Source organism: Sus scrofa, chromosome 13 (assembly GCF_000003025.6).
Source record: "Sus scrofa isolate TJ Tabasco breed Duroc chromosome 13, Sscrofa11.1, whole genome shotgun sequence".
Taxonomy (NCBI): Eukaryota; Metazoa; Chordata; class Mammalia; order Artiodactyla; family Suidae; genus Sus; species Sus scrofa.
Genome location: NC_010455.5, coordinates 38,995,601 through 39,007,127, shown reverse-complemented (window position 1 = coordinate 39,007,127; position 11,527 = coordinate 38,995,601). Strand labels below are relative to the sequence as shown.

The 11,527-nt window shown below is 47.9% G+C and overlaps 1 protein-coding gene across 1 annotated transcript in view; it reads left to right on the top strand.

Annotated features, from left to right (window-relative positions):
* The window catches only part of IL17RD (interleukin 17 receptor D), a 71,091-nt gene continuing 59,970 nt past the window's right edge, over positions 407 to 11,527 (top strand). The window contains exon 1 of the mRNA XM_021068996.1: positions 407 to 635. Coding sequence (XP_020924655.1) covers positions 510 to 635 — 126 coding nt within the window. The 5' untranslated portion in view covers positions 407 to 509. The remainder of the gene's footprint in view (positions 636 to 11,527) is intronic.

The following is an 11,527-nucleotide window of genomic DNA, read 5'->3' as shown; positions in this document are numbered from 1 at the left end:
GTTAGCAGGTTAGATTCCTGGCCTCGCTCAGTGGCGCTGCGGTGAGCTGTGCTGTAGGTCGCAGACGCGGCTTGGATCTGGTGTTCCTGTGGCTATGGTGTAGGCCGGTGGCTGCACTCCTATTCGACCCCTAGCCTGGGAACCTCCATATGCCGCAGGTGCGGCCCTAAAAAGACAGAAACAAAACAAAACAAAACCTCTCAGGTGAGGGGGAAAAACTGCAGCTGCCGGCCTCTGAAACAGTTTACTCGGACACCGGCTGTAGGGCTGTGCTTAGAGGTCAGGGCGGGGCCAAAGAGGGCTAGACCTCAGGGGCTGGGCCAAAACCTGAGGGTCGAGGCTGGGGGTCGGACCCGGGGAGAAGGGGCGGGGCTAGGGTCCGGGGCGCATGCTCTGTAGTGCAGCCTGCTCAGCCTCGGCGGTCGGCGCCACCGCCCACTCGCGGCTGGCCAGCTGCAGGCTGCCGGGGCGCAAAGTAGCGCCGGGCCGGGCTGGGCGAGCGCACGGCCATGGCCCCGTGGTTGCAGCTCTGCTCTGTCTTCTTCACCGTCAACGCCTGCCTCAACGGCTCGCAATTGGCCGTGGCCGCAGGTGGCTCCAGCAGAGCTCGGGGCGGCGACACCTGCGGCTGGAGGGTAAGAAAAGGACAGCGAGAAAGTTTCTCACTGTCCCTCAAAGCGCGGGGGCACAGGTGCTCGCGGGCAGTGGAGCCCGCGCGGACTTGCCTGCTCTCCGCGGAGTATTCGGCGGGGTTGGGATCCTGGCTGCTCCCGCCCTCCTGCCTCCCTCACGGGGCGCGCGTCTGCCTGCCCCGGCTGGGATGAAAGAGGCCGCTAGACCCCCGGCTTTGTGTTGCTAATGAGGCGCTGCCAACGACCGGGGTCCGGCTCCCGGAGGGCGGGCTAGAGGGGCGCCCGGCGGTGGGCTAGGGGAGAGCGCCCCACCCTTTGTTCCGGGCCCGGGGCAGTGCGCCCCAGGGCTGGGATCCTTAGAGCTGTCCGGATGGCGGGGAGAACGCTTCGGAGCTGGAGTGGAGGGTTTTCCTCGACCTCCGGTCCATAGCTCTGCAAAGGCCCGGGACTGCCAGGGAGGGGCCCCTGAGTTTGGGGAGGAGTGCGTCTCCCTCTCGGGACCGCTTTGTTCCTTCTTGGTTGGGTCGCCTTCACCCCACCGTCGGCTCCTGTCTTTCTGGTAAATTTTGCTCCGATGTTCAGCCCTTTGCTTAAAGAAAGGTCTCAGGGATGACCCTCCACCCTCACCCCGCCCCAGCTTGAGTTGCGGATATTTTCATGGTCAAAGGAAAGAATGAGTTTGTCACCTCGGTCGGGTGCCCAAGCACCGACTTTCGCCGTGTGCATGGAGCCCTCTGCCCCTAACTGAATGCTTCTTTGACACCATCTGGGCGGTGTGTCCTGGGGAGGGGTGTGTATGCGGGGACGCTGCCGTCCCCGGTACCCACAAGGTCTCCTGGGCTGGGGCCACTGTAGGACCGTGAGACTGCATCCGTCTGTCCCACCCCCTCCCATCCAAGCCAGGGCCAGCCTTCAGCTTTGTGGGGAGGACACCGGCTTTTCACTCAGGCAGCCACAGACATGCCCTTGGCTCTTCTTCTGGGCAGCCATGATCCTCAGTTTCTTCACCTGGAAAATGGGAATAGAGATTTCCCAGTATCCCCTAGCACTGCTGCTCTGAGGGATGGGTATGGGGGTGGTTTGCTTAGAGCAACATCCACCCACCTCTTGTGAGGTGCTCTGAACTGTCTCAAGAAGTCAAGGCCTAGATCCCCTTTCTGGGTACAGGCTGGTGCTTCCAGCTCACTTTCTTCCCATTGAGAAACAGTGCAGAAAACCAGGTATGAGCCAGGCAGCTGGAATGTCTTCAAACCCAGTAGCTGCACAATAGACAGCTTAACCCACCCTCCCACCAACCCCATAGAGAGTTTAATGTACAATAATAATATATATATAAACATCCTTCCTATTTGAGTGTAACATCACATTTTCTTACTCTGTCCCATTTTAGTAAAATACCACTTTTTTTTTAAACTTGGATACCAAATTTTCCTCTTTTTAATTTTTTCTTTTTTTGGCCACCCCATGGCATATGGAGTTCCCAAGCCAGGGATCAGCTACAAACCACAGTTTCGACCTATGCCACCACTGTGGCAACTCCAGATCCTTTAACTCACTGTGTGGGCTGGGATTGAACCTGCATCCTGGCGATGCAGAGATGCCTCCGATCCCGTTGCTCCACAGGGGAAACTCCCCCTTCCCATTTTTTTGGTCATGCCCATGTAGCATGGGGAAGTTCCCAGTCCAGGTAGCCAACCCATGCTACAGCAGTGACCAGAGGCACTGCAGTGACAATACCAGATCCTTAACCTGCTGCCCCACAAGAGAACTACCAAGTTTTTCTTTTTTTAGATCAAAAAATGTTTCTTAAGTCTATCCCATGTTGATTTATCAATCTTCCTACATTTTTTGGATCTAAACTGATATGATGGCTTTTGAATAACAGCATCACAGGTATTTTATTTTGAATTTTCATATGATAGTGTACATGGATCAGTCCAATTTGCTGTGTGTGTGTGGGGTGGGTTGCAATTGCCTAGGTGTCTTCACAAAACTTTGTGAAGTTTTAATGCTGTGAGTATAGCAGGGCCCCAAAGGAGCCAATCTTGTGGCTTTGTGTTTTCTGTGAGAATGAGTTCTCCCATAAACCTACAGCCCCACAGACTTAATGGTGGCCCTCACCCAGAGTCTTCATATTCATGCTGGGGGTGACCTCAACAGCTCCTTCCTTGGGGTTATCTTCACCTACTTTGTGAATGAGCATGGAAACCGCTGGACCACCTCCTGGATTGCAGGCTCTTCCCAACCTGTTACGTAGCTTCTTCTCTCCTGAACTTGCTTTTTGATTGTGGAGCCACAGCTTTCCCTGACCCGCTAGCCAACCTGCCTTACATACCCACCTTTCCAGCCTCAGCCCCTGCCCTACCCTGCTCCCTGTGCCCTTTATGCTGCCTAGGCATGCCTTTTCCTCCCTTGAGAACCCCCTGCTTGGCTTAAGACTCAGCTCAGGTGATGCCTTCTCAGGGAAGCCCTTTCTGAATGCCATTCCTTTTGCTTTGCCTCCTCATGCAGTTCCCTGCACTTTAGTTCTCACCCAACTACATCATCAGTATTTGTTCACATCTGTGTCTTCAGGCTAGTTTCTTTAGCTGGGTAGCTGGGCACTTAACCTCATGTTGGTGGGCTCAGAGCCTGGAGCCCTGTAAATCTTGGCTGAACCCAATTAGACCCTGCAGACTTCCTGCTAAATCCTATATTAAGTGATAGATTTTTAAGGAGGGGGGGGCGTATGTGTTGCGGTCAGAGCACCGAGCTCCAATGTCTTCTGTGCAGTGGGCGGGCTTTTTGTATGTGCTGATACTGCCTGTGTTCCTTCTCTTTACACCTCAGCCTCCCCTCTCACCTCCAGCATCACTTCCTGCAGGAAGGCATCTCTGTCTCCATCTCCCTAGGGAAGTTTTTCCAGAAGTTGCTGTCAGAGGGCTGGCCAGTACTGGGGCACTGCTACTTGGATATTTGAGTCATGTCTGAGTCCCCTACCAGATAGCGGGTGTTGAGCCCATAGATCTTGGTCTCAGTTCTGAAGTTGCTTAGAGTCTAGTTGGGGCTCTGCTAACATATAAGATTTAAGGGTCGATTATGTGTGATGAAAACAGGAGAGGGCTTGTTATGGATCTTGATCACACAGAACCCAGAGAGGAGGCACAGTGGGATAGGGAAGTGAGTCCTGAAGGAGGGGCAGGAGCTTGGTTCTGGAGAGGAGCTGAGCAATTGACCCCCTTGCTCTCCAGGGAGCATTTGTTCCAGAAACTCTTGCCCCTGCAGGAATGTGTATTTTCCCAGGACTTGAAAGGTGATTGGAGCCAGCTAACCCTCAGCAGCTGTAACCCTCCCTTCGGGACTGCTCTTGGAGGAGCCGGCATGGTTTAAGCGGTCAGATTTCACAACCTCCCCATTATTAGTGGGGCAATTAAGGGGCTGATACCATCTTGAACACAGGGCAGTGTTTTAGAAATGAGTTGTGGGCACACTTCCTCAACTACTTTATAAAAAGTATCCTAGGGCCTTTGCCAGGCAGAGTTGCTTTTTAAGTAATAAGTACAGTTTTCCTGAAGAAGTAACAAATTGTAAAACTTCCAGAGGAACCCCCTCACCCCTCCGCCCAGCCCATCCTCATTTATGCTGAGTCTTAACTGCTTGCTTCTTGGATGTTGAATTGTTTTGTTTGTGATGGGTAACTTTGTATCAATTACTTGCTCTGAGGGTTTTGTTTTGTTTTGTTTTGTTTTTGTTCTGTTTTCCTCTTGCTTTACTGGTTGTTTGAGAAGCTTCTTTATGGAATAAGGAATTAGGAATCTCTTCCCACAGGTTTTTATTTAGTGGCTTTTCCTGTAGGGGAGGAGGAGGAGGGAGCATTTCTTGCCTTCTTACCTAAATGGGATATACCTTCCCTACTCTCTTATCCCTGAAACACAATTCCCATTCCCCCCAAAGGTCTGCTCCTTCAGGAATGCAGGAAGTCAGAATGTTGGCATCATCTTTACAGTGAAGTGCAAGTTTCCCATTTAAGGCAAATGCTTCATCCCAAAAGGTAGGAAGGAATAGGGTGGTACTTGGAAAAGAAGAGGTTCCAGCTGATTAAAATTTAGGTTCCTGATAAAAGTCCAATCCAAGAGCTCCCTTTGGCTGTGGGCCCAGGCATGTTTATTTGATTCTGAATTGGATGTGTTTTCATTCACTTGCAGCTCGTGGCTCTCAAGCCCGCATCTGGTCTGCTTGTCCTGGATCCCTGTTACACATGCTCTTGTGTCTCTTACAGAATTCTTGGTTAAAATGACTCAGCCCTGGTTGACACATTTTCAGAGAGACATTTTTATAAGAAGTGTGATGCTTTCTTCCAGCCTGTGCTGCCTTGTTAATTGGGAATCCTCTGGCCCACGGTCTTTTTTGAGCAGCTCTCCCTTCTCTCCCTACCTCCATCCAATGGACCCAGAACCCCTGCAGTGCCTGGGGCTGTTGTACTAGTTATTAACTTGGGGATACCGCTGGGTGAATGAGACCAGCAACTGAGTGTCGGATGCAGCACCATTTCCTTCCAAGCATGGTTTCTCAAAGTGAGGTTCAGGGGCTGCCAGGATTGGGATTGCCTTGGGAGCTGGTTAAAATGTAGATTCAAGGCCAGGAGGACCACAAATTGACATTTTAACAAGTTCCTCTGATGCTCTCAATGGTGAGAGTCATTGCTTTAAGATACAGGTCTTCTGTGATCGTAAGAAAGGGGCAAGAAGCTTCATTTTAAACATTTAAAATCAGAGTTTGACTTTAAATTACCTCTCTGGACTTTGTGCATGGAAAGTGGAGACTTTGACCTCTGAAAAATGTCAGGGGTGAGGCTGGTTGAGGCAGCTCCTGGGGAGCCAGCCAGTTGGGGTGGGTGCCTTGAGCCTGGGGTTAAAAGAGGAGGCTGGAGGTGAAGAGGGCTCAAAGCTTCCACTGGGTTCCTCCCCAGAACAGCTGGGCCTGTCTGGAAAACAGTCTCAGGAAAGAGTAGAATAGGATCCAAATCATATTCTCAGCCATTCAAACCCTACAGACGGCTTTCCTACAAAGGAAAGAACTGCTCATGCTTTTTTAAGTCTTTGAGTATTTTTCATGCTTTATTTGGCCTAAAATATGTTAGGTTTTTTCTTTTCTTTTCTTTCTTTTTTTTAAACTTTGAGATTCTTTTTCCCCCATTGGTCCCTGAACTTTTCACATACTGTGCCCCAGCAGATGTCCGCTGCTGCTGCGGCCACCCCATCAACAATTAATTGTTCCTTTCTTCCTCACTGCCTTTTGCGTTGCCTCTGAAGGATGGGTTTTTAGGCTTCTGTAAGCTTGGCCCTACCTTCGATTTGTAAGAGAATAAGTTGAGGCCATGGCTGAGGTACCTCCAGAACTTGACAGAGTGGGGGACAGTGCCCCTGGAGCAGATCTCTTTGCTGCCACCATTCTCTGGCAGCTAAGACCATTTCTGTTTTACATCTCTCCTGAATTTGGAGGGTCTCTCTCTTGCCCTCAGCAAGCCCAAGGGGCCTGTCTGCCAGTGCCACAACCCCCGCCCCCCGCCCCCGCCCCAGGCAGCCTGACTTGTCTGGCTGGTGGGAGGCAATGTCCTCCTGGGCAGTGTTTGTCTTGGCTGCTGGGACATTCTGAATGGGCCTGACACACCATTAGGTGACTGATGGCCCCCACAACACATTGTCTCCTCCAGGGCCTGGGGCCTTTGAAGCTCTTCCCTGTGGGAAGTAAAGAGACTATTTGCTCTATTAAAATGCCTTGGTATTTCCTCTGTTTAACCACAGGCCACTTCCTCTCTGCCACTCTAAACCCGGCAGGGCCACCGGCTGATTGAAAAGACACAGGCCTAGGAATGATCACATCCTATTGAAACAGATAGTTTTACTGAAGATTAAAGCTGGGGCAGGTCTTTAAGAAGAAACCAAATCTAAGGGGATTCCTTGGGATGGCTCTTTATCTTGCTCAAAATTTAGCCTGTCGACACCACGCACACCTGAAGTCCTGAATGCATTTTTTTTTTTTTTTTTTTTTTTAAGGAGGGAAGCCTAAATTGTAACCAAATTAGTGTGTGTTTCATGTATATATGGCAGGTTAATTCGATCAACTGAGTTTCTCATTGTGTGAGTTGGAAGCCCTTCAGTGTCTGGAATAGCATGATGGTCTGTTCATAGAAAACCAAACTCAGCTCATTCTCTGCTTGCAGATTCTGTCTGGTCTCTTGTGCTCAGAAAGACCAAGTAAGAAGTTTGTAGCTTAAATAATACCCAGAATATATCTGGGGAAACTGTTTCCCATCCTTTCTCAAGCCTTCCCTTGGGAAAGTTTAATTAATAACACCAGGCATGGAACTAAAATCTGAACAATTGAAAAACGACCTTAAGTAACAAAGACTGAAATTTAAACTCAGTCTGTACCCTATTTTTTTTTTTTGAAGGGGCCTAAAAAAAGTAATAACTAGTTAGTCTCTAATGAAGACTATTACTTTAACATTTGCAACTCCATTGTTCAAAGCATCCATGATAAAAACAGCTTTCCTTTTCTTTGGTTCCTTGTTTGGAAATGTTGGGGGAAGGTGGATGTAGCTAATTAAGGCTACAACATTTAAAGGGGGGCTTAATAGGTACCAGCTGTCCTCAGCAAATCACTGGGTGGATGACAAAATAAAGATGTGATGTGAACACACATGTAATTCTCTTCTGAAACGGAAGTTGGCCTATAAATTGTCTGATTTAGTAGGGTAAATCAAAACTATCGCTACTATGCACTTTTAAGAAGCATTTGTTTTATAGTAAACCTAATGTATTATTTGCATAAGGCTGGTACTTTAAAAGTGGAAAGGGCAGTAGATGGCAGGTATTGTTGGAAGTTTAATAAATTGTAATTTTATTGTATATTTCTTCATTCCAAACCCGACCTAATAGACATTAGTCATGAGGCTTTTCATTAAAATTACTACATTGTAGGGGAGCTTGCTTGAACTTAACAGAAATGCCTATAAAATTGAAGCAGTGACTTTGAAAAGAGAATGGAAATTGATAGCACTAATTAAAAATGTTCAGATGGGAGTTCTGGTTGTGGCTGGTGGTTAACGAACCAGACTAGTATCCATGAGGACGCGGGTTTGATCCCTGGCCTTGCTCAGTGGGTTAAGGATCCGGCGTTGCTCTGAGCTGTGGTGTAGGTTGCAGACTCAGCTTGGATCTGGCATTACTGTAGTTCTGGTATAGACCGGCAGCTACAGCTCTGATTTGACCCCTAGCCTGGGAACCTCCTTATGCCGCAGGTGTGGCCCTAAAAAGCCAAAAAAAAAAAAAGAAGAAAAAAAAGTTCAGATCGATATTTACATTTTACACATTAAATGAATATCTCAAAAGAACCCTTTTGAAGTCATAATGGATTAGACTTTAAATATAACTTTTAGATTTTGAATATCCTTTATTCCCTTTAAAACTAGGAGTTTTTCCAAGTGTTCTGTTTCATCAGTTTTGTAGATTTTTTCCCCCTTATTGAATGGTAACCCTTTAAAAAATGTTGGCCAAGGCCCCAGACTTCTGAGCTGGACTATTTTACTTGTTAGAGGGAGGGTTGATGGGGATAGAGGGTGGGTTTCCTTGGAAAGAAGAAGTACATTTTCCTGAGACGGGCCATATCATATGGTTTAGGAACCCTTTCTAAAGGGTGACTTTATTCTGTCCAGGTAATCTCTGGTTTATCGTCTCCTGAAAAGGGCTTCTCCCTCCTTTTTCTGAGGAAGATGCAATGCCATCTAGACCAAATGCAGAAATATTCAGCCTGGGCATGGTCACTTTTGAGTGATAGCTTATGACCGCTGTCCTCTGGAGGGGACACCTTTGTTCTGGGTGGAGCACAGGCACTCAAAGATTTATTATAATTGCTCCATATCCGAAGTTCACAAAGGCTGATTTGGAGTGAGATGGTGTAGTGCTATAGGTACAGTTACTGGGAAAACACAGAGAGGAGAAGGACCCGGCCCCTGTCTGCAGTGGCTCCCTCCTCAGGTGGGGCTGTGGGATAGAGACAGCAAGGTGCAGGAACTCCCCATCCTCGCTTTGCCCTCTCACTCCTCCCAGAGTGTGAACCACGGTTCCTGCTGCTCCCCATCCTAGAAAATTCCGCCTTAGGTGGTTGCCAGTGTGAAAATCAGGGTCATGAGGAGCAAGTGCCTGAGGGGCTGCCTGGCATCCACCTCTGGAACTCTGGCTTTTTAGCTTATGTCTCAGTTGGTTTCCAGTAATTCTGGCTATTTGCTCTGCTCGGTTTCCCCTGCTTTGGAGGAGGCCTGCTTTTCTCTGGAGGGCTTCTCCACAAAGCCCCCCAGCCTCCCTGTGCCATTTTCACCTGTGCCAGAAAGCCTACATTTAGTAAAAAAGACCCACCCCATCATGCCCCTAGATTTAGGTAGAATGTATCCAGCCTTTTGTATTGAAGAAGGGGAAATTTGATTTGTTCATGAAGACACTTGATTTGGACAGTTCAGAGGAGGCTTAGAGGATTGGAACAGATGGGTAAAGAAGGCAGACCTCACTGAGGGGGTCTTGGAGTGGGGCCTCTGGTGAATGGAGCCAGGAAGTGGGGCACAGTCTGGCCAGAGAGAAAGATGTGGGTAAAGCTAGAGGAGGGTGACTCCTGGGAGGCAGAGGGAACAAGCAGGCTGAGGATATAGACTGGGAGTAGATAGTGGGGTGAATCTTGCCTGATATGTTCATGTCATATGGTGAAGCTTGGAAGGTTTCTCTAGCAGATGAATGGCTGGATAAGAGTGACCCTCAACAGCTCTTCCCTCATTCAGTGAGTATTTGGTGCTTTCTCTGTGCGATGCCTGGTTTCCGGAGCTTAGATTGGAGTTGGGAGACCAATAGGATAACAGACTACTAGACCTGACCTCTCTGAAACAGCAACCGCTGGGAGTTCCCATTTCGACAGAGTGGAAACAAATCCGAGTAGGAACCACGAGGTTGTGGGTTTGATCCCTGGCCTCGCTTAGTGGGTTAAGGATCTGGCGTTGCTATGAGGGGTGGTGTAGGTCACAGATGCGGCTCAGATCTGGCGTTGCTGTGGCTGTGATGTAGGCTGCCAGCTGTAGCTCCGATTTAACCTGGGAACCTCCATATGCCATGGGTATGGCCCTAAAAAAAATAAATTAAAAATAAATAAATAAAACAGCAACTGCTGGTCTCTCCCTCTCCTTTTTCCTTCCCTTGAGTTTTCTCCACAGAATTTCTTTACCATGAGACACACAGAATATTTTCAAGTGTCAGCTTCCTGAGGGCAGGCCTTGATCTCGTTGGTTCCATGCTATCCCAGGAGATCAGCAGTGGTCTCCCTGTGTCTTGAATGACTAAATGCTCTTCAGGAAGTTAGTGGGGTGATGAGAGTGTGTGATCTTGGGTGGCCTCTCTGAGGAGGCGAGCAGTTGTAACAATTTTTTTCTGAAGTTCTATGGTTACTTATGTTTTCTTTTTAAAAATTTATTTTGAGGAAAGTATAGTTGGCTTTACTTTTCCTAATATTAGTGCATCCTGTGGCATTCAGTGCTGAGAAAAGCATAAAAATATTCTCTCCTTCATTCACTCCACAAATTATTTGCAGTGGCCACCTGCTGGGCTGCAGGACGGGTTCCCAGGGACTGATAGAGTGGTGACCAGGGCTGTTGTTGGATGGGAAGCACACTTTGCAAAGTATTGGTTCCTTGCAGAGGGCATGTTTGGACTGTCTAGGTCACACTGCACCGTGGATTGAAAAAAAAAAATGTGAACAATCACTGCTAAGCACTAAGTAAGAAGCATCCTGGTTTGGGACTTTACAAAATAATGTGAATGAAATGACTCTCACTTCCTGGCAACAGCCCTTAGGTGGTACAAAACTTGGTCTTTTTAACAAAGATACAGCTCTCATTTTCTTTTGGTTCTCTCTGGTTGTGAATGCATTTCATTTTCTGAAGTCACTGGACGGTCCATCCAGAATCAAAGATGCTCTTTGCCTTCTTTCCAGGGCTGTGGGTTTGCCGGCCAGCTGTGGTAATGAGTTTTTGCCCAGCTTTGATTTTCATGCCTTGCCTCCCTGTGGGAGGAACTAGATATTTCTGATCTTACCTCTGCTCATATTCAGATCCAGCCAAGCAATCAGCGACTTCCCGAGCTTTTTTGTGGGAGACTGTGGGAAAAGTCCTGGTTGGCTGGCTATGAATTAATGAAATCCTTAGAAGGCTTCACTAAAGATAGCTCCTGTGGTTTAAAAAAATAGCATTGCCTTTTTAATTTGAGAAAGAGGTCATGGAGTTTTACTGAAATTAAGCAGAGAAAATGTAACATCTGGTTGTGGTGCCTAAAGACTGCTGCAGGGGGGTGGGAGACATGGTGTGACGCGCCCAAGGTAACTGCCACCCAGGTCTCAGGGCTGCTCTGGACACGCAGCCCACCTCATTGTTCTCTTTCCCTGGGTTTGAAAGCTCGAGACACAGAAATTCTATCCTGACATCTTTTCACTTGAGCACATTTCCCATCTCCTGAGCTTTCTTCCTTTTACTTAAATGGTCACACTTCCCCCCTCCCCGCTTTAAGTGCATAGTTTTTAAGTTGGAGATTAGTGTAATCATTGCTTTTATCTCATTAAAAAAAAGATGGGGGTGGATAATGGGGGAGCGTTTGAGCGGAAGGCAGGAAAGTTTTAAAGAGCCATTCTAAAACATTTTTAAATTAGTAGGAATTCTGATAAGAGGAGAGAATGATAAATTGCAGGAGAGGAGTTTTAGGGAAAGGCATAAAGGGGTTTTAAAGGACTTATAAGCCTTTTTAAAAGCAGAAACACAAATGTCTTAAATGCTGTGTGTACACCCCCCAATCCAGCTGAATGAATAAGTCATATTACTATGTTTT